General features: G+C 35.8%; 1 protein-coding gene across 1 annotated transcript; it reads left to right on the top strand.

Annotated features, from left to right (window-relative positions):
- Positions 1-9227: 9227 nt before the first annotated feature.
- LOC144442007 (low-density lipoprotein receptor-related protein 6-like) lies at positions 9228-26955 on the top strand. Its single transcript, XM_078131278.1, has 19 exons — positions 9228-9259; positions 13819-13965; positions 14675-14804; positions 15592-15745; positions 16269-16385; positions 16809-17069; positions 17728-17881; positions 19259-19390; positions 19673-19793; positions 20483-20627; positions 21025-21129; positions 21411-21584; positions 22021-22260; positions 22653-22812; positions 23275-23411; positions 23997-24254; positions 25575-25676; positions 26106-26232; positions 26559-26955. The coding sequence occupies exons 1-19, from the start codon at positions 9228-9230 to the stop codon at positions 26668-26670; spliced, it is 2808 nt and encodes a 935-aa protein (XP_077987404.1). The 3' UTR covers positions 26671-26955.
- Positions 26956-27344: the final 389 nt, after the last annotated feature.

Below are 27344 nucleotides of genomic sequence, written 5' to 3' on the forward strand. Positions count from 1 at the left end.
GAAAAGTAAAGTATCAATTTACTTCAATTGAACTATCACAGTATCGAGCTCACTAGACATGTATCTCAAAGTGTCACTGCTATAAATTATATATTATTCCCCCAAATTTCTCCTTCTTTCAGCCAACGAGTATCTTCCGGCTGAATGAAGTTAACTATCAGGGAATGATATAATTATACCTCCTCGAGCATGTTTTATGTAACGCGCTTTTTTGGAACGTTTTGTTTCATATTTTGAACACAGCCAACCCAGAGACGTAGACATAGGTTGCCGTGGCGTAGAACAACTTAACCCCGAGTATATAAACCATATTTTCTGTTCAAAGACAATAACTTGTCTTACGTATGGTATATTGTCCTTTGTTGTGAAAAATCTCTTGATCGAGGGCTTCTAAGGGTATATTGATTCATACCTGTCATTGTGCTTATGATTGTATCGTACACTTTGCCTTGAGGTTCATATCCTGGCCCTTCGAACTTAGAAATCGTTTCACTTTCAGTTAGTTTGAGGTCACTTAATTGTGAATCCATGTTGATATTGTCACTGTAATAAACCCTATTTAACATGCTGAAACAACTCCCGATACACCACTTTTTGAAACAACTTGCTAATGACATACCAAACAAGAAACGGGGTTGTAAATGCTCACTATCTGCTGGTTGCCACCCTCTTTATATTAGCTTGTGAAAACTGCGATGGAAATGTTCAAGTAGAGTGTCCGATTTGAAGACAAAACAAAACTTTAACATACATTTCTCTTGGTTTCCAAACAGAGAGACTGAGTTTATCCGCCTCTAATGTTCTTTGAATGATACTTCGTGGTTTCATGGGTCTTAGAAGGCATGGACATTTATTTAGATGAACATTTTTCATGACCAGATATAGCTTACCCTGGGCAAGTTTCCAATATTGCGACTAGTCTAGTCGAATTAATATTAACATTTTTTTCAGACCAAGATACCTGACCAAACAGAGTGTAATCCTCTTTTCTTTTCTTGAACTCGCGTAACTGCAACATGGAGAACGTTGATAAATTCGGAAAGTACATGTTTTAAATGTCGTCGCAAATGCAATACAGCGCTTTGAGGGTTACTGTTGACTCTCTTTGTATAACATAAACTATTAAGAAACTGCACATTCCACACTTTACGATAACGAGAGTGAAATGTCTTGCTACATTTAGTCTGAATGAAAAGAACCCGTTTAAACGTACTGCAATTAGACACAGACCCGATACAAGCGGGCGTAAACTATTGCTCTTGCTCAAAAAGAAAAAAAAAAACACGAGAAAAGTATGAGATGAAAATTTAACCTTTGAGGCCTAGCTGTTCATAAAAAACATTCCAGAGTTCAGTTCATACATATCTCACATGGACATTATGTATTTTCACACCTGTTACATGTTTTATTCCATATTCAAAGTTCAAATATTATTTCCATATCAGATATCTCACCACAATAATTCTAATACCCATATAATGTGACTCTTAAGACTAGCTTTTGGAACTGCAATTTGTGTACATGACTTGTTCTATACTGAAACATTTCAAAGAGTAAATGGTAAACATGACTGCCCACTAGGGGAATATGAAAATGGATTAGCTCAAAATACTACGAGTTTTGCAATATAAAGCCTGTTACATGTTAGTGTTTACTGCTCTGTCTGGTATAATCACGCTGAAACAAATAAGAAACTGTATATTCTACACTATAGACAGTAAGAATGAACGAGGCCTATTTTTTGTGACATTTCGTCTAAATGAAATGAACGGATGTGCCTGCTTGCAGACATCAAACGCAGACATCAAACACATTGACGCCCTCGTGTTTGGCAGTTTGCGTGTAGTTGCAATACGTTGAAGTAGTGTATTTCACGGGGACAAATTATTGCAAGTGATTACGATCATTTTATCTTAAATTGTTGAGTGTACAGTTTCGTATTGGTTTCTGTATGATTATATGAAAAGAGAACCGGAGAACACTAGCATATACATTTAAAGTTAGTAAAGGGCTACATATGCGTTTTGATAGTTGCTGAGTAATATTAGAAGCGAAAGGTACTATTCACAATTGGGAATCTTTTCCGAATCCGAATCTTTTCCAAAGTCTGGATACATTTAATATGTTTTTGTTACATGGTCAAAGTGTGTAGAAAGTACAGTATATGCAACATCATTATAATGATTGAGTCGGTTTTCATTTCCACACTTAGAGTCTGTCGCTTATTGGAAGTGTCATTTAAAAAGTGTGCAATATTATCAATGGGAATTGTATTTTGAACAGACCGAATGTGATCATGTTGCCCTCACAGACATGGTTATTTGATGGAAACATTGAGTTTGTTGTCTGTGATGACACAAACTGTTGTATGGATTGAAAGTGTTGTGTCATGGTAACCTCAATTGATTGTCACTTATGTGAAACAATGTTGCAGTTTACACGTGTTTCCCTACGGAAATTTAGTTTAGCCGTTTCGTTCATGCAATTACTACAGACTCTTACTGAGTGGTGTTTTCAAACGTAGAGAAATGGACTGTTGGCTAAATTATAAGGCGGGTGCATAGACTATACCTTCCAAACTACTAACATCTCGGTTGTAAAACGAGCAAAACATATACAGTGTTCTCAAATGAGTCATGATGATGAAATAAAAACAGCAACGCGGCGTATTACTACAAATGCTTCATGATTACTTGGCTTTAAATAAGACTCCTTCAAATTCTATACATGAAAAAGAGAAATAACATACCAAGTGGTGATAAATGGTTTTTATAGTTAATTATAAAAGGTAATCTTTACCAAAGGATACCCTGTCCACCTCACATAAGGGACTCCCCTGTCCACCTCACATAAGGGACTCTCCTGTCCACCTGACGCCTTTGTAAAGCTATGATGTTAAAGGGACTTGAACAGGACTTGAACATTTTGTTGTGTTCCTCTTTCAACAGATTTAGAATCACATATTTTATTCAGCTTACTGAAATTTGTATCCAAGGTAGGTGTAACCAGTGTGACTGGCATGTGCAAATTAGCGCATCAACCAGTAAATAAATCTCATACCCAAACTTTCAACGACATATAACCCAATAAATGATATGTCACTTCAAGCATGTCGTTGCCAAGCGCACCATGGAACATTTGCAATAATATTTTTTATAAGACGCCATCAATTACATTTTTTGTTTGCAGTCCGCGTGCGTTTAGGTTTGTCGGTAGATTTAAAAAACCAAACGCCATTTCGTTTCGCTCAAAATTTCCGCAGAAGGCCGTATTTTACACTATTGTAAATGGAAGGACCGTTCAAATATCTTCAGAATAACTACACATATCTCTAAATACTTGTTTAAGACAATCAAACTTTGGATTTTGACATTTACATTTTACCATTGTTAATAGTAGGTATGTGTTTTTCTCCAGTCTGCCTGGGAGGTTTTGTGGAAATTCATGGGCGGCAAACAAAGTATTTAATTGATGGAGCCTAACATATACACACCAAAGTAATTTTTTTTTTGATAGATAACATTTAAATTCACATAAAATAAAACATCTTATATAGATAATTAAAGGATTCAGTAAACATACATCAGTTTAAATTTGTAATGGCATTTCATAGGCATATAAACAAATTGTGTGGTTCCGATTACGTTCAATTTTAGAATATGTAGTAGGTAGATTGAATGATTATTATTATTATTTTTTTTTACATGTGTGATTGTCTGGTTAAGGTAGTCATTTTCCGGTCTCTTGTGTTATTGGTTTCATCCATCCCATCAGCCATTACAGATTGGAAGAACGGTTTTTATAGTGATTCTCTTTAAGTTGACATCAGTTCCCACATCCACTATTTCTCTCGAAACTTGATAATCTTCGCGATTTTATTATTTTTTCTTGAATAGTATACGTAAAAAATGTTTAGGGTCGGCAGTGATAAACTAGGTGAGGTCGGGTAACTGGAACCAGACAATTTATTTAGGCATTATCAAGATATTTAAAAATGAATTTTTATCTTTATTTATTACAGATTTCGTTATGTATCTCGTACGAACAATTAGTGAACGTCACAAATAAAAGGGACGTGCACATGTTGTCTATATCATCTGAGATCAGACTCAGAGCAAAGTTTGGCTGAATTTTAGAGATACAGGTGATGATGGATGGATGCACAAAAGTGAATGTAAAGTGCAAATTATATACACCATAACGATTCTGATTATGAATTACACAGTTCAGAGATATATTATTGTAGTAGGTAATTTCTTAACCGATGTTTCATCAACTAGGCATTGTCATTGATTTACTTTAGCACTCACAGATGAACAAACACCGAACAGATAAAAAACTACATCGCTACTCGACAAATTAACAACCGATCAATAAACCAACTACACAATTATGACACAATTTATCTAAGATAACACCTGCTTATTACTATATTAGCATACATTCTGACTGCCTGATCAGACTGCCTGCCTGCCTTCCTTCCTTCCTTCCTTCCTTCCTTCCAAAGTAACTGAGTGACTCATTGTCTCCCAACTTCGCTGACTGACAGGCTGACAGACTGATCAACCGAGCGACCGAATGACCAAGTGACTGACTGGCAGACTGACCGACTGACCACGACTAACTGACTGACTGACTGACTGACTGACTGACTGACTGACTGACTTACTTACTGACTAGCAGACTGACTGACTGACTGACTGACTGAGGAACTGACTGACTGACTGACTGACTAATAACTAACTAACTAAAATACCACAAAGTACCATACGAATGAATCAGCTGTTTATCCATATTATATTTATCAGCTATTTATGTTAGGTCAACAGATCCAACGGACTGACAAACTGACTAGTTATGGAATAACATATACTGACTTACTGGGTAACGCACCAATTAACTGAACATTTCCAAACAACAACGAAATATATAGAACATGACCATTTTCCATGCGACTAGTTACAAAACAAGATATGCAAACAAGAGAGTTGCCAAACTAGCACTGTGGCTAACTATATTAGTACAACTATCAATCAAACTGGTGAATTGTACTCGCCAAACAAGTTCCCAAAAATCCAAAAATAGCAGACAATTATTAACAAAACCAAATACATCAACTAGTAAGGACAAAGTAACTGAACAATTTGAAAAAGACAATACGACTGCAATAAGTCAATTCTGGCGGTTATATTAAAACAAACACGTGTTAAGTTTAACATTTCATAAAAAGTTATACAGTATAATCCTGTGAGTTAACTAATGTCAACACTTTAGTCGGTCGAATTTATCGAATCATGACCGAATCCATTGACTTTACCATCTAAAGGTAACATGTAACGATAACAAATAAAACAATCGAGAAAAAAAATGTTCGTGACATATTTGTGGTGATGATTGATTTGTGATATGAACTCGGGAAGAATTGGTTACAAGAAATAAATGTATTAATGAAAAAAGCGTACTTCATATGAACTTAAGATGAAATAAACCCATAGTTAGGCTAGAATCAAAACAGTTGAATTGCACGCCTTCCGAATCTTGTTTCGGTTGTTCATTTCTTTAACTATGATCGTTTTTTTTAAAACATAAAAATACTTTTTAGACGTCCGGTAAACATATTACAGACCTCACGCGTCCTACTTTCATAACCAGTAATTAGGGACCTTCACATGATTCGTTTTACCCAACTGAGCCATGGGTCGTACAAATAGGCAAAATCCAACGTGGTGGTCGGATGGGTAATACCATATTACATAGTGAAAAAGAAGAAACCCCACAATTTTATTACCAAAACACTTCACCTGGATAGGAGGTAGACCTCTAAGAAAGGAAATCAGAATCTTGTTTCACTTTTTAGCAAAAGATTGACAAACGCAACGAACAAATGCAGGTACGACAGGAGAAGGAAGAAAAGTGATGGTAAAATAGAAAATGACGTGACAATCAACTGTACTATCCATAATAATGTTGAAAATACTTAAAATAATTAAGTTTAATTCACTTGATGTTTCGCCTTTCTTTAAGTTTATGTAACACTACACTACATGTTGTAGCAATAATGAATTGCGCTAACTGTAAATGGAACATCATTTGATCCATCCGACAACAAACAATATTAATGCTTTCACTGAAAAACTTTAAAAGCCAAGAATCAGACACCATAGGCAATATATTGAGACCCTTTAGATTTCCAGAGATTTAACGTTCAAGATGCACGCTGGAATATGATCAAATCAAAAGTATTTCTAAACAATAATCTCTATAAAGTGTATTCCCGTTTTTGTTATCGTATTTCTTTTTTCAATTAACTTCGATGTAACTAGCTATAGATCCGAAGGATAAACCATTCCAGTGGATGTCTTTCTAATAATGTCAAACTAATAGTACTTATTCATTGCCTTGACAGCAGGTACATTTTATCTTCGATAATTGAAATGCCATAAACAAAAATACCCCTTGAAGACTGTTGATGACAGAACATACATAGCCTAAGTAAGGATCTTGAATGAAGCTATTAATCAAACATATACTCCAACTTAACCCTGTCATTATCGTTAACTTGATGCACAGCGGGATGTATTTCTTGACCTTCTGGATTTGACTTTGCATCGTCACATCAACTGTTGTATTGACAACGTTATACATAGTGAAAACAAGACAACACATATTGAAGAGAACGATAGCCACGATGGGACCATAGAAGAAGATATAAAGAGCAGTGGGATTTCCTATCCAACATAACTCAGAACCATAACCGACAGAAAAAGACGTACAACGGCAAAGATCAAGGGCGATAGCTAGGCCGACTACAACGGCCGGTGAAATCCATCCTATTAAACAGAATTTCATAAGAGCTCGTTCACTTCTAATAACACTAGCATACTTTGCTACAGAATAGAATGTACTGCAGACGTCATAGTTGAGGATGGCAATCCAAACGAAATATATCAACCAAGCATAGTGTTGTAAGGCAGCCAACGAAAAACAAAATTTAGGGAATTCATTCAGCCACATACCGGACACAAATATACCCTGGGCTACTAGCAAAGCAATGGTCAAATTTAGTTTAATCTTACCGGGGAAATTGTGTAAAGTGGACTTCAAGAAATACTTAATTATACCTCCTATCAAGAAGAGTATAGATGTAATGCAACATCCTAGGGTTGTGTATGCTGATAGCGGGTTAACGGTCATTACGTTATTTATACCAAGAAAGCATGCAAGTGCCATGGACTGATTTCGCAATAATATGAATACCTCCGTCGAATACTTTATACTAGCAACTCTGAAAATCAGCCTTCTATCGATAATTCCAAATTCAGTTTGATTTAGTTGAAAGATTCTATCTACAGGACATTGATCAATAAATTTCCCAATCATAATAGATTCATTATTCGATACAGTTAGAGTTGGGTCGCTAGGTATTATTAGGCCCGTGTCGTTGTTTGAAGGTGTAGAATATGAGCCGTTATTCAGAGACCCGTTAATCAAACGTACTTTATCGTGAATCAGAGACTCGTTAATCAAACGCACGTTACTTGGAAAACTAACACTTTTCAAGTTGACTTGTGATTTACACCGTAATGATGTGGGGTCTAGACGTGTACCATTTTTACATATCAGGTTGTGTTTGAATAAATCTCCATACCTGTCAACAAAGGTAACTGACACATCAGCATTGTGATTGATAGAGAAGAGCATACTCAAAGCGTACAATCCTCTGAAGTCTCCTACATTAATCCCACATACAGTATTATACATGCCATTACATTTTGCGCAATGTATGTTTCTATAGTGAGTAGACCTGGACTGATAGTTGACGTGGACAATGGAAAGGTAAGAATGACACTTACTTTGCAACTCGATGAAATCTGTTAAATTCTTATCAGTAAACACACTGGAATGATAAAGTGTAACATTACAAGAATCTACGTATGGAATACAAAATCGTGGCTTGGATATGGAACGGGGGAATTCAAATTGCATATAACATTGATGCATGTTTACTGATAGAAAGTCAATAATCGAGAAGATATTCAACTCTTCATTTCCATGCCCGGAAGGATAGCTCCTGCATTGCCAGGATGTCTGCCAATATTGCGCGTCTAGCTCATCCACGCCATTACAGGTTGCACAGTAGATGTTGCGGTAAACGATTCCATTTGGCCCAGTTACCGGTATACCAGATCTTTCATAATCTGATACGGAATGTAAATAAAAACTCACTTAATACTCACAACTTGGCACATTCAGTCAATCACTCATCTCCTCATATAACAAGACATTGTTGCTAGATCATCATCAAAACCACCACCATCACGACCACCACCTCCTCCACCACCACCATCACGACCACCACCTCCTCCACCACCACCACCACCACCACCACCACAACCGTCATGATGATGATGGTTGTGATGATAATCATCATCATCATCATCATCATCATCAGCACCATCATCATCATCATCAGCATCATCCTCATCATCATCATCATCATCATTGTCGTCGTCGTCGTCGTCGTCGTTGTCGTCGTCGTCGTCGTCGTCGTTGTCGCCGCCGGCGTCATTGTCATCGTCATCATAGTCGTCATCTTTGGTATCATTAGCATCATAGTCATTATGGGATTATGTTCCTACTGTCTGTTACTACACTTATCTTACCTGTGTTGTTACTTCCCATCAGACATTTGTCTCCAATGTCGTCATCATTCCACCAGTCTGGACACCTGTGTTTCATCCAATAACCTATTGGCAGAGCATCTAAATGCACACACGACTCGAGCTCACCATTGACATCTTCAATATCACTTTCACTGGTCGAATCACTCTCAGAAAAGGAAAAGGAAAAGGAAACGGAGTCCATCTCTGCAGTACATGCATCTTGGTAGTCAGGGCAACAGTCACCATAATACCGACATTTTGAATCACAGCTACAACCCCATATGTTTTGGTGAACTTGTGATGCATTGCAAATTGGTTGACCATCTTTGGAATAGCACGAGTTCCATTCCTCCTGAGTAATACCCCGCAGTGGCGTACATTGAAGTTGATTGTAACTGTTTACCCATTGACCATCTAATTGGACTACCAGAATTCCCAAAATCATTAGCAGAATTGCTCTATTCATCTGCACGGCCATCTTATGAATTTAAAGACAGAAAAAAAACGATTCATTACGTTCTAGTTCATTTGTTATTATCAATTAGCAAATAGCCAGTGCTTCTCATGGCGTCTAAAGATAGATACAATGTTTCAAGGTAAGAACTTGTTGTGAAGTTTAAAAAAAAAAGTTTTATAAAGTATTAAATCTGCCAAGCTCATTTTCAAGACAAAGTTAATCAGGATATCGGTAAAAATTTGAATATTGTATTCTTGGTATTTTCACAATGTCGAGTTATCCATTCCAGAAAGTACGTACGTTGAAACATTCTATATATCATATTGTTGATATGAGGTTTCAATGAGACAACATATGAAATATCAAATACATTTTGTTTAGTGGTTAATGTCCTTAGAAGAATTGCAAACCTAGGGTCTCATTGTTGGAAACCTAATTTGAAGTCACAATCCAGATATAGGTACCCAAACATATAGGTATGAACGCACACAGAGAGTGTATGTTATGAGAATCACGTCCCGGGTAATTTATCAATCATACAGGCTAAGGGATGAGATCAATAGTTCGATGTAGGATAACAACCTAAATTCTTTTAGTTAGGCCTCAGACCCCATCACCATCCCCTTTTAACTAAACTGGTCAAAATTGAAAATTGTTTTTAGACATCACACTCAATTACAAATCTGTATGTAGTAGTATGAAGTGCTATGAATACAAAGCCAGTATGTAGTGAGGAAAAATAATAGTTTTTTGTTGTTGTTGAAACTTTACTGTGTTTAATAGTGCCATGCATTTATTATTATTGATAAAATTCTTCCATTTCTCAATTTGACGACGTTTGTTAAAAAAGTATTTATATTTAAAGGTACAAAGATATCCATTAAAAGTCGAAATATTCGGAATTGTTCGTGCAGGTAAAGGGACGTGGCTTGACCGCGACTTAATTATCAAGTCAAATTCATTCGTATGCGCTGTCAAATCTCAACACTGAGACACTATGGAACAATTCGTTAACAATACAATTTCACTAAATGAATATTAAATTCAAGTAACATATTTTATCATATCATCAAATTTGAATACATTCATCACATTTGCAAAAGCGATGTCTGCAAAAAAACACACTGAAGAACTCTGAATATCCAGGAAACTTCAGCATTGTTCGTGCACCTCCACTAACGATTAAGGCATAAGCCGGGACCTGGTCACAGACGATCATAGAACGAATTCAAATCGTTGTTTATGAGTAGCATTTCTTATTTCGATTACGAGAGTTTCTATTTTAACTAAATTAAACGGTTGTTTCATAATCAATGCTGCACTTATGTTGTAATTTTAGTAGAAGAATAAAAATGAAAGTTTGAGGTTTTAGTACTGGGATTTAAAGTAATCCCCATACTTATAAAATTGATAAATAAATGTCGATTGTTCCACTTTAAAGTAGGAAGAGATTAATATATATATATATATATATATCTCACAATATCTCATCAGAGTCTATGCACACTGCATGGTAAATTTATGTTATACGTCAGTAGGTATGATATGGGCACCTACAGTTCTCTAACATACAAAATCGACTTTTCAAAATTTGCTACTATATGCCAACGTTTATATAGACGCTGCCATGCATTTTTATGTTACATGGGAAATAGACATTTAGAACCCCTTGACGTTCTCCTATTTAGTTTCTATCTTCAAAACTTGTATTTTCAATTAGCTTAATGTAGTAATGTATAAAAATCGTCATAAACGGAGGCCTTGTATGTGGTATCATAAAATGTAATGGTAAATCTAAACAAGCAATAAGGACAGTGATAAACTGAGACAGTAAGAAATAGCTTGTGTCCTAATCCTCTTGGATTTGAAATGTTGAAGTTGACACATACCACGGTCGTATCCATTATGGAGCTACATATTTGAATCCTGATTATTAAAACCCATACGTTTTGAGCCTACCAATAGAACGTTCAAAAGGAACATGTTAATCTATGCTTGTGAACCGAACACGTGTTGTAGTATACAAGCAAGGAAGACACTCTCCCTTTGTAGAAGTAGTTATTATAACAAATGCGAAGCTAAATAAAGTTTCTTAGTTGTTCTCTAAATGACGAAATCGAGCCGAGTGGTTAAACCGCTTGCCTCGTACCACTGGTCCCGGAATTCGAACCCATTCAGGGTTTGATTAAACTTGCCACACTGTAAGTAACAAGGGTGGCGTTCAGTTTGACTCTACCGAGCAACGCAGGTTTTCCCCCGAGTACTCCTGGATCGGTTTCCTCCTGCACTAACACTGTACCTTCATCCTGTTAGTGGGCAATGCCTGTTGGATGGTTTGTAAATAAAAGATAAAAGACTAAATAAACTTACCTTCAAATCATTGAAAGCTTATGCCAATAAGGATTACCATGCTGTCGAAGTGAGTATTTGTGTAGGGAAAGTGCTTTGACAATACTTGGATCATGGAATCTGTTCACTGAACAAACAAATGCGTTTTTACTCGGTGAACCTGAGTTATATATCCGATGTATATCGTAAACAAGATGCCTCACACGTCTGTAAGTATCCTATTGGCTTCCTCTTGCGCGACAACATTGGGGAAATAAACTTAGGCTTTGACGATGAAAGTAGTACTTCATAGTTCTTCTTGAGGTGTCATTTCTTGTCATCGTGATAACGCTAGATAAGTTAAGCGGTAGGTGTTGATTATCTCCTCCACATACTGTACTAGTTGCATTACTCGAGGATTGTGCAAATGAAACACTATTGTTTTGAGTAATTGGTTTCCAGCTTGCAGGCGTGTAATGACACATGGTCGTTGCTATAAGAAAATTGGTAAGAGGGGCCATAGTCACGTAATGAGAAATGCTTTCATTCCAGACACAGACGCACATACCCATATAAAGAGACACACATAAAGTAATATATACATACACAGACACGCATGTCCACAAACACACCTCCCCCACACACATGCACAGAAACACAATATCACACACACACACACACACACACACACACACACACACACACACACACACACACACACACACACACACACAATAAGGGTACATCAATATAATAAGTATTGATTAAAATGTTTCTTCAAGAATGAGAGCTATTCGTACCCGAGTTATGACAAACGTATTGTCTCCCTACAGAACTTAGCAGGAAAGTATCTTTGATGAATACGGTCTCATCTGTAATGAAAGACGCTACGCTTGAGGTGTGCCCACTTTAGTTGCTGAACAGTCACAAAATGCTCTCTTGGTTATCTTTATATGAAGGAAACATTATTTAGTCTCGGTAGAAATATCCCTTTATTCGCTATATGTTCCCCCACCCTAGAAATCCACCAATGTATTTAAAGGATTCCTTCCATGGTATTGATAACTTAGAATCTCCCTTGATGCCTATGCCAAATTTGATCAATTTTAATGGTGATCCTTGTTGGCGATTTTAATGACTGTGTCGGCGACTTGCCAGATTATAATAGCACAAGATAATGTCAAGAGTTTAGGGTTATTACGTAATCTGAGAAGTAAAGTATCATCGCCTAATGATAATAATACTACAGACCAGTAGTGTAAATATTTCCGTGGATTGTCTAGAAAAATAATTTGCAGAAAGTAATATCATAGAGAACAAAAATGATTGTAGTATCATATATTAAAACTGGGCATGATGATATTTCAATGCATGGGGAAGCAATGCATACACAGATTAGATATTGTGTTTTCAAGTAGAAGAGTTGTGTAGGCCTCTGTTCCTCTAATTGCATACAATATTTTGTCACCCTCTTATTCCTTATACGAGAGTTATCGAATTAACACATTCGCACAGTGAACAAGCTGCTCATTAGACTATGTCGTGACTTCAAATGTCAAATTACACGGCGTGCGAAGAGCAACTAAATCTTGATAATGCTGTTCTCAATTTAAGAATATGAGCACAATCAACTTTAAATATTATTTCTGGTGCAAGGATGGAAGATGCTTCAATATCCTCATGCCTGATCTGCCTAGCATATTAAATGTAAATCAGTCCTTTTAAACCAATATCACATAAAACTGTAGATTATGTATTAAAACAAATCCAAGCGGACTTTCAGAATAGCATTGCATATCAACAGAAGAACAGCCTCTTTCTAAAGTGTCATGCCTGGTTTACTGATTGAGTACAAGAACGATCTGAATCTTTGACTTGTTTTGCATCTTAGCGGGATTTTTCAACAATTTCAGTTATTTAGGTCTGAGGTCTATAATTATTATCTAGATGTAGATAAAGCTATACTGTTATCAGTATTGTGGTTGCAGTGTTCTCTTGAATGCAATATGTCTGCTATATACCTCACAATTAGTGCACTGTCTCTGCATGAGTTACTATCTGTCATTCGCACACTTTCATGAAATGCAGATTATTATATATCACTCGCACATTTCCTTGAAATACAGATCTTTATATAACTTAAATAGTATAGGGTGTATCATCGGGAACTGAATGTGAAGAGAAATAATCATAACGTGATTCACATGCAAGAATTGCTGCACCTACAACTGTAACAGAATATTCCCAAGGTGAACATAATCTCAGACCCCTATAATAGTCTGAGAAATACGATTATCCTTTCTATTACAAATCATAATATCAGTTTTATTGGTAATAAGTGTAAATAATTTGTCATTGTTTTTTCTACAGCAAACTGTATTGGTCCGACTATGGCATAAATCCTAAGATAGAGACGGCTACAATATCTGGACAGGATAGAACCACCCTTCTTAGTTCTGACCTCGATGAGAATGTGGGTCGACCCCATGGATTAGCGTTAGACTATCAATCTAACAAGTAAGTTGCGATGAGATGATATATTGTCGTGCACACGATAGAAGCACGGGTGATGGTTGGCTTTGAAAATGATTACAAAGAACAAACATATTTAATTTCGAATTGGAAAATAATGACCTAAATCATTAATGTTGATTTACATATTGGACAGGAATAAACAAACTTTTAAGCAACACTCGAAGTGACGTGAGTGCCTTCATTATGAATGTTTTTGCATGTGTTGTCAGATTATACCTTTTCATATATGTTGTGTGCATCACATTTGTCAGGAGCAAACTTTCATTTCACCTGTTGAGATATGACGGACATCAGGTTTAAATGTCATACTAGACCACACCCACACGTTCTCAGTTGAACTATATTTAGAGTTTTCTGTAGTAATTTTATCAAAACAATGTTCATCATCTACTGTGACAGAATTTACTGAGGCATAATGGTCTGATATTTAAGAGTATTGAATTTGGGTTAGTTTGTGTTGATATTTTGCAGATTTGCTAATCTTACTCTGAATCAGTTTTGTTCAAATTAGTGAAGCCACGTAATCACCACTATCCCATCTCAGTACATTACAGGAATTAATCGTCAACTTCAGGTAATTATGACAAAAGAACTGGAAATTGTCAAAACATTTCAAAACCTACAATAAATCACATTGCGTACTTTTTCATTCACAGATCTTACAGTATTCTTTTTACCATATACTTTGCAGACTTTATTGGACCGATGTAGAACACGAAGCAATATTTTCCATTAACCTGGATGGTAATATCATTGTCAGCATAAAGGAGTTTGAGGTACCATACTTTCTCTACAATCCCTACTACATTGATCTAGATGAGGTAAGTGCTAGTGTAACACTATTGGGCTATACCGATACCAACCGCATTCGCTATAATACGCGAAATGGCGCCGTGTCGAAGATGTGAGACTTGTGACATTTACTTGGTCACTATCTTGCCTTAAAAATCGCACGCCAAGCGCTAAGACAGAGGCATTTATTCTAATGGTATAATATGACAAATACTAGATTTACATTATAGGAAACCCCATGTTTGAACCCGTTTAGCAAATCGACACAGTTCACACACGAGGTACCTTTCAAATGTGTAATGACAGTATACACCAATAATCATCACAGAAAAACTAGTCGTCAGACTTTCACTTTGCCTAATAATATGCCAACATCTTGCAATCCATCCATCCATCCATCCATCCATACATCCATACACACATGCATACATGCATACATACGTACGTCAAATATGTATACATTAACTTTCTAAATTGTAAGTTCACATTATTAGGAGTGATTTGTTATTTACTTTAATTTAAATTAAATTGGCTCACTGTAGGGAGTTTGGTTAGAAAGCTGAACAGACAATCGTTGTTGGACACTTTGATTCGAAAGTAGAAGTCTCTTTTGATTATAGGTCGTAAAAAACAGGGCAACTGTAGAATCGATATACACCATAAGATTAACAACTAGTTATATTCTTTACATGTATAGGTTGACATTTTGAGATTAGACATCGGTATACTCTCTATATCTTCCATACTACTCTCAGCCAAAGTATTATATTGTTACCTAGAATTTTATGTCATTATATTTCTATCATTTAACCACAGGATTACTTCTATATCAGTGAAACATTTTATAGACAGATTCTGGTGGTTCCTCGCAGCGAGGCTAAGAATGGTTTAAAGGAGGTACACAATGTATTACCATGGGAGCCAATGGGTATTGCTGTGTTTGACATCAGTCGACAGCCATCATATAATAGTGTGTATATTATATTAATCACTTCGAAATTTAGTGAGTGAGTGAGTGAGTGAGTGAGTGAATGAGCGAGTGAGTTGTTGTTTCTGAGTGAGTGACCGAATAAATCAGCGAGCAAATAAGTGATTGATTGATTGATTGATTGATTGATTGATTGATTGATTGATTGATTGATTGATTGATTGACTGACTGAGTGAGTGAATGATTGAGTGGGTGAGTGAGTGAGTGGGTGAGTGAGTGATCTAATGAATCTGTGACTGAGTGAGTGAGTGAGTGAGTGAGTGAGTGAGTGAGTGAGTGAGTGAGAGTGGGTCAAAAATCTCTATTCTCCGCATATATTTCAGAAAATTGGAAAGGTCATTTTCATTCAAGATACATTTTCAACTATAACAATGGATGAAACTACCAGTATACTGTCATAGGCACATATGACGTATTGAGACGATTTTTAGTGATTATTGGTTTTCTTTAACCGAACTGATTAAACTACAAATATACAACCATATATGTTTTGATCTATTATAGGCCCATGTGCTAGTAATAATGATGGGTGTGATCAGCTGTGTTTAAGTACAGAGGAAAGACATCAATGCGCATGCTCGCATGGATATGTACTAGAACCAAGTGGAGTTTGCAGTGAAGGTACAACCAAATCGAACTGTTATACATTGCATTAATTTCGCACCCGTTAGTGCATTTTCAGTAATGCCAGTATCGTCAAAACGTTGGGAAATCTAACATTATCCAGTTGCCTAGCGACTCCTGATTTGTTAACTTCAATTGCTACATAGACATAGTTTGTTACCTATCCAATAGCTGTAGGACTCACGATTATGGATATAATGGAATGTAAAAGAACTTGTGAAAGTTGTTGCACGATCTTTACACTTTATGATCATATGTATCCGATGACGCAATTGGCATGTACTACCTTAAATCGTAGGACCTAGGTAGCTTCGAAAAATATCACACAAAACGATGTACCAAACGTTAAATCGTGACCCTATATCATTTCATTGCTAAGTGTTTTCATCTTGTGCTTTTTATCATTTCACTTCCCGATAGACAACCATTTGATTCCTGGTCAACAATTTATAATTGCCGACCTTTCTCAGATATGTACAGTGCCTCTAAATATGGCAGACATTGATGACGTCACTGGGTCTATAAATTGTTTTGTTGACCTTGGTGTGACGTCACTTGAGTACGATTTTCGACAAGAGATGCTGTACATGTATGATTCAACTTCACATTCGATCAAACGAATGGGACTACGAGAGGGATCAGAAGTCGAGATTATCATTTTTTATGCCGGAACTGTTAAAGGTACAGATATTTCATTTCATCCGGAATGATAATTCTCTCCATTCATACAATTGTTAGCAATATGTAGATTTAATATTCAATTGTTTGATGGATTTTTGATATAGACTAGCATTTCTTAAATAAATGAAGACATGAACACAAGGACAAGAGCACTAGTAAGTTTCTTGTCAACGTCCTACCCACAATGCAACGAGATAGGAATGCGCTGTCGATGTTTTGATGTCTGCTTTTGATGTCTGCATGGTGACACTGTTCATTTCGTTTAGCCAAAATGTTGCCGACAATGTATCCAATTAACCTTGCTATTTAACAGTGTAGCATTTGCAGTGTCTAGCTGATGTCTGCTTGATTGTAGCAAACATAACCAATGAACACTAACATGAAATGAGCAGTAATACTAATATACCCAAACCACGATTTGGTAATATTACCTAAATGAGACGCTATTCTAGCTCAAGTCCTTAAACGATTTCTTAGTTTCTCGATATTACAAATTTTCAAGGTATAAGTTGAAGCGACTAACGAGAGTTTCTAACGTATAAACTGACATACTTGAGTCATTCATGTTAGGCCTATTAATACAAGATGACAGATAATCAGTCAGTGCTAATACTTAGATTTCTTAACACCTCTTACTTTACCACTTGATAATATACAGGTATAGCGGTTGATTGGATACATTCTACTTTGTATTGGATAAATGACGATGAAGGACAGATTCTTGTCTCTAAATTGGATGGAATCTACCGAACAGTACTACTGGATGAAGACATTGATCATCCAACTGCTATAGTAGTTCACCCGTTACAAGAGTAAGATCATTTTATAATATATCTACTGGTGTACAGATACTCGGTATATGGGATATGACTTCAGATACTAGTGGGCAAAATCTATACACGGCATAATCCTGGCTGTTTTTTTAAGAATTGACATGAAAATGTCAATTCATCCTTGTTCATAATTTGCCTTTAATGGAGGGCCCCAGAAGATTTCAAAGCAAACATTCGCTGCTAATGTCAGTAACCACATAATTATGCACTAAGTATATCTACTTACTTACTTACTTGCTTACTTACTTACTTGCCTGCCTGCTTGCTTGCCTGCTTGCTTGCCTGCTTGCTTGCTTGCTTGCTTGCTTACTTACTTACTTACTTACTTACTTACTTACTTACTTACTTACTTACTTACTTACTTACTTACTTACTTACTTACTTACTTACTTACTTACTTACTTACTTACTTACTTACTTACTTACTTACTTACTTACTTACTTACTTACTTACTTACTTACTTACTTACTTACTTACTTACTTACATTATTCGAAAAGTCATATTTGACCACATCTTTCCACCGGGGTAAATCATGGGCAGAGGATGTGTAAATGTGGGTAGTATGAGACGAAGTACCACCTTTGACTTCATTTACACCCTGTGATCTCTCACCTGCGGGTTGTAAACAGTCAAAAGTGGTACTGTGTCTCGTACTACCCCTGGACAGAGATGGTGGTTAGGTGGGTCTCACCTAGGGTAAAGGTTGGGTAAAGGTGGGTAAATTTGACTTTTCGTATATTACTTATTTATTTATTTATTTATTTATTTATTTATTTATTTATTTATTTATTTATTTATTTATTTATTTATTTATTTATTTATTTACTTACTTACTTACTTACTTACTTACTTACCTACCTACCTACCTACCTACCTACCTACCTACCTACCTACCTACCTACCTACCTACCTACCTACCTACCTACCTACCGACCGACCGACCGACTGCCTGCTTGCCTGAGCACCTACACACACACGCGCGCGTGCGTGCGTGCGTGCGTCCATACATACATATGCATACATACATACATACATACACATGCATACACGCATACACACGCACATACATTGACTATATAAAGGGTTTATGTTGTCAATATTAAACATTGACCATTGACAGAGGGAGACACTTGGCAGATTGAAAGATCGATAAATTGATAAGCTCATGTCAAGTACACATTGTGTTAAACATACAGTTATCCAAAAATCAATTCAATATTGGAAAGATTAAGTCATTTGAAGTGATATATCAACTTACTTCAAAGTGACATATGTATATATATTGAACATGATATAATGCCTATGTGATATTAGGAACAGTACCAATAAAAGTTTTTTTTTTTCTTTTTATCAGATTTATCTTCTGGGCAGAAAATGGCACCACTCCGAGCATCAACAGAGCATCATTGTCAGGACGGGATAGAACAAAGTTAGTCGTTGATGTCATCGAACCAGTTGCCATGGTAATTGACTATATGACGAACAGGTGAGGTGATAACGCATGTTTCAAAAGAAACTATCCAGTCCTTGTAGGGAACCAATACGTACTGAAAAGTATGACAATTGTGTTCTTTTGTTTTTAAAGACCAATTTCAGTCGAAATGTATGTCTCAGTCTCAGTCGGTTATTTGTCAGTATGTTTATTTTGTTTATCTAGGATTGCTATGGTGTATTTTGAATTATTTGATTCAGAGTTGAATTTCGCCGATTATTAAAGTTTACATGTACATATTTATTTGTTTCCGTTATTTTCACTTCTTCATTTTAGGATATATTGGGCTGATAGGGGAAAGGACAATATCGAATGGATAAGTGTCGATGGCCAACTTAGAGAGGAAGTCTACTATAGCTATAATGAGAAATATTTTACAAGTCTTGCCATTTATCAGGTAATCAATTCTAAGCTATCCCCTCTCTAATGGGTAATATCTATATGACTGTGGCAACCAGAATCTATTAATAATTAAAATCAAAGGTCGATTTTCCTTGTAGTTAATTCTATAAATCAACATCGACACAAACAAAACAATTTGACTAGTACACTTAATGATATTCTTATTGAATACATGAATTTCATCCTGTAGAATGTCATTACGTTCATTTGTACATATATCAATATACACAGACAATCTTGCCATTAGCAACATCTGGCATGATTGCTGGTCATCAGGTGAAACTTATATTGCCCTTGGATTGTATAAGAGAACAAGTACGGGTTAACCTAGCTCGTTTAAATGGCGACGTTTACATTGTAATCTCAGGTTTTGGTAATCTACTAGATTAAAGTTGTAGAAACAACTATCAATACACCTTTTCCATCATATATATATATATATATATATATATATATATATATATATATATATATATATATATATATATATATATATATATATATATATATATATATATATATTCACTCAACCTAAATATTCCCCAGAAATGCCATAGCCCAACTTATCTGAATATTATCTGCCCTCTCTTTGGGCATAGTATATACGGCTTCATCATCGTGTAGGAAACCCCCATAACCTTGAAATAATACAAATTGTCGTAATTTTGGCGTCGGTGTTTACAGAACATACTGATTTGGACAGAAGACGTGGCTGAAAAGATTGTATTTTACGACATGGACTTAAGACGTGAAAAGAGATCTCTAAATTACCAATCCAGCCCAAATCTAATTAAAGTATACGCCCAAAACGTACAACCCGAGGAGAACGGTAAGTAATTATTATTGCATCATAGTACTACCACATGTTTAACGCATTAGAGTCATTTCGAATATAAAATTCCTATATACCAAATATTATTTAGCTTTTCAACAATAGTTCATATTCGGAATCATTAAATGGTATCTGAAGTAGAGCAATTGCTGTGAACTGTTTTCTTTATCGCTGACGTAACGTCACCGTACTAATCCTGAGGATGTACTAAACCTGACACGTAATATTAGAACTTGATTGTTCTAAGATGTGGTGATACAATACCGTGGTAACAGCACACTATAATAAAGTTGGAGTCGAGCAAAGAGTGAATATGATAATCAATGTACACTATGCTGTGATTCCAAGCAAAGTCTGTCAATAATCAAGAACACCTCTTATTACTTTATTACAGTTTTCAACCCTTGCCTACTTGCCCACGACTGTGGCATGCTTTGTATACCATACTTTGGAGTAGCGGATTGTGTTTGTGATCTGAATAACCCAGTCTGCACGCCTGGTAGGTGTTCGCAATACAACAAACTAAACCGTGACAGATCTGAGGTGATCTATGGGAGGCTGGGTGTTCAACACCGACAGACGTTTGATTAATGACAACATACACACATTCATCAAAAACAAATACAATAGGATATTTCTGGCGAGTATGTTAACAATTTCTTAAGACATATTCATATACTTTAAAAAAGTGTACATGCTGGTTTTTTTGTACAGTTATTTCAGAAAATTATAAACAATTCCGACTATACTAGTAACAATGCACTACTTTGGTTTTACTAGTTATTAGATGTGCTTTTGACTTCCTGCATGGTTCAGTTGAAGAGAGGTGTGATACAGCTGTGGGACGAACATGCGCAGTTGCATGTGAACAAGGCTTTGCGCCAGCTATACCGGACATGACGTGTTTGGAGAGTGGTCATTGGAATGTTGGCGTCGATCAAGCATGCAAATTTGGTAAGGGAATCTGTACAACTCTATACATACACTAATAAACGACGAAATGTGGAAATCACCATTTGCAGGCAACCATTAGGAAAGGGTTACTCTATATTTGCCATTTCAATCTGTAGTCAACAGGCAGAAGAAACAATGGTCATCGCACTTCTAACGGACTGCCATTTATCTGTCTCATATAACAAACACACATACACACACACACACACACACACACACACACACACACACACACACACACACATATATATATATATATATATATTGCTCTGGCCAGGAGACTTTGTTATGTGGCTTCATAACATTATCGTACTATCAAGCTAGAGTCAAGTCAGATAGCTACATTCTAATTATCATGGGCTAACATTTCTCTGAGTTTGTTAATGTAATTGAACATTTTTGATTATCATATTTCATATTATTATTTTTTCGTCAGCCTTATCACTCGAACATTTCCTCTTGGTGGCTTCTTACAGTGGAATTAGTTACATAGACCTAACCTCTACTCCACCATATTATCGACTTTTACCACTTAATGAAGACATTTTGGCAAATAGCCTCGATGTGGATTTTAACAACGGAATGCTTTACTTGACAGACGTTCCATCCCAAACAATTCGTAGAGCACCTTTAGACGACCCAGCATATGATGTTATTGTTCATGATGGCTTGGCATGTGAGTTGTTCATTATATCAGCAAACAGGCAAAATAACATTTTTGGGATGTGGAAACACTTTAAACATAGTTCAGGGCCAGTGGTTCAATCCCACGTTTTCACATGACTGTAATTGTGTAAATGGAGCCATGTGGATTAATTATGGTCATTCTTTTGCTCTGGATCAAACGTTTCTATAGCTCCGCAAGGCAAATGTTTAGAAGCAAATGCGAAATGGAAACACGAAAATTTAAGGGTTTTTTTTTTCAGTTCTTGACGAACTTCAGCTAGACTGCATATTTGTATCTTCCTTTACAGTCCTTTATGACGAGTAGCATATTGTCTTATCTAACGTAGACAGTTTGAAAAAGAGAAAAAAAATTTTATATTGAACTTTTTATTAACCCAACAGATCCAGATGGCTTGGTAGTCGATGCTGCAAACAATAAAGTATATTGGGCTGACGGTAATGATGGCTACATAGGCGTTGGAGATTTGGATAGTAATGTCACAAATATTTTAATCAATGATTTGGGTGAACCAAGAGCATTGCTTCTTGATAGAGACAATGGGTAGGTTGATATTAAATGACAGATAAAAGAAATGAGATGAGCGAACGTCTTGAAGCAAGAGTTTCTAAATTACATTTATAATGCATTCTGAAAACCTGGAAATACAGAAGGCATCTTAATGCACATGTAAGCGTACTCGAAGCTTTTTACATGCGTTGCAAATTATATTACAAGTGCTTCTACGTATATGTCGTAATGACTGTTCGTTACTCGCGCATGCCAAGTACGAGGCCACGTTTCCAATATGGCGCCGAGTTTTATAGATATAAAAGGAACTCGACGATTTATTAATGATTTGGAGGAAAACGGACATATGGGGCGTCCTACTATACATTTACGAAAACAATTGTGATCAATATTGTTATAGTACCTCAAGTCGTTTGTTGATGTACTTTACACACCAATAATGACAAGGTGCTTATGTTGAGGTTAGTACAAATGTATTGTTATTTTCATTTACAGAGTCCTGTATTGGACAGACATGGACTCAACCACACCCAAAATTGAACGGCTACGACTCAATATTGATGGTTCAGAGAGGGAAACGATCGTGAACACTACTTTGGTGCATCCTACTGGGTTAGCGTTGGACTCTAAAGGTATAATAACCGTCCTATTTTTCTTTATCTTGTTTTGTTGGGGGGAGGGGGGTGAGTTAATTTGATTTCTGCATTCAGAATGTTGGATAATGTTATTCTGTTCAACATCCATTGTATACATAGTTTTATAGAGCTATGAGGCTCTAACATTCACAAATTTAAACACATATTTACGATATGTAGTTTTGATTTGCTTGTTCACTTTAATTAATTAGTTAGTCAATGAGTAAGTCAAATCCACGATGAACGCTGGCCTTTGTTCAAATTCTTTGAACTTGTTATATATTATGCCTGTCTTTCCTCAAAGTTTTCCCCTAACTGCAGTGCGCATGTACAGAACGTACAAGGTGTATCGTAAATGTTATCGAATTCCGATCGCAATTGAAAACGTGTGTAAGCTTTCAAATAACAACTGCAAGCACCTAGTTATATTATATATGCTTCATATGACAATTGTGACAGAGTAGTTTAGGAGCAAAAAAAATAATTCACTTATTTGTTTTGTTTGCTTCCTTTTTTCAACTAATTTCAACTTAATTTCCCAAATTTGAATCAAAATTTCTTCTTTTCTGTTTAAATGTTTAGACGGGAGGTTGTACTGGTGTGACGCTAGGCGAAACGTTTTAGAATCCTGTGAGCTTGACGGTTCTGATCGGCAACTTATCTATAATATTCCTCCATCATCGTCGTGTTACGGTTTAGCATTGTCTGATGACGACTTCCTTTACTGGACCGATATGTACGGTGGATCTCTTCACCAACTCAATAAACAATCACTTCAAGATGAAATACTATATGCTAGCTTTATGTATCCTACAGAGATAAAACTTTTTAGTAAACCAAGTAAGTGTTAAACTATCCTACACGTATACTTGAAGGACTAGTGCTACCACTGGATAACTATAATCCTAACTGACATTTTAATTGTGAATTTCGCTGTCCTTCTTCGTCTACGATGATAGCTGTACTCCAGTAGTCTCGAGTGGCATTCCTGTATAAAACCTTATTGGTCGAATACATAACAAGACATATTTTAATTTGTGTCATCAGCTCACATGCTGAATCCACAAATGGTTGTCCTCTTGGGAATGCGACCTCACTTTAATTACGTATACGTATTCTATTCAACTGTCGCCAATGTTTTTTTCACACGTCATGTGTGTGGCAGGGCGTGTTTTCTAGACCAGTGGAACACTGCTATGGGACAGCGGAATTCAAAATCAGAATGTCATTCAGTTAGGATAGCAAAATACAGTGGTAGTGTTTGTCCTGCGAGTCTACATGTAGGCTTAGTGTTATACTTTTACAATGTAAGTAAGGGAGAACTTGGTGTTTTGTTTGCCATGCGGTTACCTAGAGTGTCGTTTTATTTTTTGTAATTGGGTGAGTTTTGATGGAAGTTATGGTGTGTTAGTTGCCAGAGGTAAATGACAGTCATTTGAATAACCATGTTTTAAGAGTAACATAACTTGAGGGCGCTTGGCTGATTGGAAGGCAGGCATATCTCCCCACCCTAAGGTGATTGTTGCTTGTAAGCCATTCATTGCTTCTGTAGACTGTGCATATCTGCACGCTTCGTGTGCCAACAAAGTGCGCAAGCTGTATCGATTGCATTATTTTTCAAACACAAAACAAACAATTTAGTTATTGAAGATTGTTAAAATATTATTCAGAAGTATACGTAGGACAGTACTAGGTGAAATTCAGATATTATTGAGGTGCTGATTTTGCGGTGCCGACAGAAAAAAAAATCGATTTGGTTTGCTTTATTTGCATAATACTATGTGTACAGTTACACAAATATGTTTACACCCACTGGTGATAATCCATACCTTTCAGGGTGTGTAATATTATGATTATGTCAATGTATATTTGATAAAACAGCCTAAAAAACAGTCCCTTTGCACCTATTGCAGCTTTAAGTCTCATTGGAGATAATAAGTAAGGCGACAATGAATGATATACACGCAGAAAATAATAAAAAAGGTAAAGATTTACAAAATTATTCATCAGAACATTCATTGGTGTTGTTCTTTAGAGAAAATAAAATATGGTTAACAGTTAGCATTCTATATTCTAAACGTAATTCAGTGATTTGAAATATCTTATGTTTCACAAACAGTAAAAGAATGTACAAAATTGACAATTCTTATTTTGTTTCAGCCACTCCATCAACCACACCAATTTCCACTACAGCATTTCCGATGACGTCAGCACAATCAACTACACAAGAACGAGATGTGTCTAAGACAGAGAAAGGACCGGGTAAGATTAACATCAACTTGTTTCTTTTTAATCGGCTTATTATATGAACATTTCGTAATGTGACATACGTCGTGATCTGAATGAAAACATATTAAAGAGTTATATTCGAATTTGAATAATATTGGACGCAAATTGTTAATTGCAAATTTGGTATTAAATACTTTTATATGGCAGACCTATTTTCAAAACAAATATTTATATCATTAATGTTCTTCTTAATGCCATTGTGTTTTGTATTATGATGTCAATTAACAACTGTTTCTTTTATGGAGAGGCAGGTAAAAAGGAAATTTGCTGCAAAAAGCAAAGTATGAACTGTTCTATTGATAACAGTCTAGTTTGATATCATGAATAAACATTTTTCTTAAAAAAGGAACTCATACGATTTAACTCATCTTAACCGTTAACATGTTATGCATTGTATTTCAGCTAAAGAAGGCCCGTCGTCGACAGTAACAAAATCGGGTGCTATGACTAGTGCAAAAATCGCTGGAATAGTAATCGCTGCAGTTGTTGTCATCACCATACTAATAATTGGTAGTGTGTACTACATCAGGTACAACAATGCGTGTTTGTGTTTATTTATTTTGGTCATGTATGTATGTATGTATGTATGTATGTATGTATGTATGTATGTATGTATGTATGTATGTATGTATGTATGTATGTGTGTGTGTATCTATGTGTGTGTGTGTGTGTGTGTGTGTGTGTGTGTGTGTGTGTGTGTTATTTAATGACGTTTGTTATGATACTTTGATATGATACTTTATCACATTATCGATATGCTCTATTTAATGACGTTTTCATGATACTTTGAAACCAAATTATTTGCCACTGTAATTTACTGACTGCGTAACATGTGTTTTTTATATCTCTTCTCAGGCATCACTCTGGAAGTGCATACAAAAACGGAAACGCCAGATGGCAAATGGAAAAGTCTGTCTCTTATAGTAGCGGTATTGACAATATCAACAAAGATGACATTTATTTTTGAACTATTATGAAAACTCTTGACCTGTTATAATAATTAAGGTAAACATGGAGACACAATGCAGAACATATGTAAATCAATTTTTTGTTACTCAACTATGTAAACAAGTATCAGCTGCATATCATGATTTATATTGGGGCCTTAGGTATCGGCGTTGGCTTCGTTTAGATAACAGTTTTAAGTGCACATTTAGGAAGAAACGACAACCACACATACTCTCAGAGTGTTCAATGCTAACATCTATAATTACATCAAAAATACGAATACGTACAGAAAAATACTCCATTCTAATCGTAGATGAATATCAACTTGTTAGTGTGCTTCGATGAATTAATTAATGACTTATACCAAGTGTGTAAATAATTCAATTCTAATACATCTGTTAAATACAATAAAATGTAACGTTTAATTCAATTTACTTCAAATGAATTCTGAGTTTCGTCGACATGGGATACAGTGGTCTCAAAATCTCAATTCAGTATGTAACGCTTCAATGAAATATATACTTAATAGTTGTAGTAAACTCTGGAAATTTCAATGTAATAACAATCTATAATTTCAATCTTTATTCCACTATAATTGTTCTAAAAGTCTTAATTCACAAATTAAGACATTTAAACTCATCGGTTAAGTATCAATGTATCAGAATAATTAGAAATCAGTAGCTTGTAATATTA

This window comes from Glandiceps talaboti, chromosome 11 (genome assembly GCF_964340395.1).
Source record: "Glandiceps talaboti chromosome 11, keGlaTala1.1, whole genome shotgun sequence".
NCBI classification, from domain to species: domain Eukaryota; kingdom Metazoa; phylum Hemichordata; class Enteropneusta; family Spengelidae; genus Glandiceps; species Glandiceps talaboti.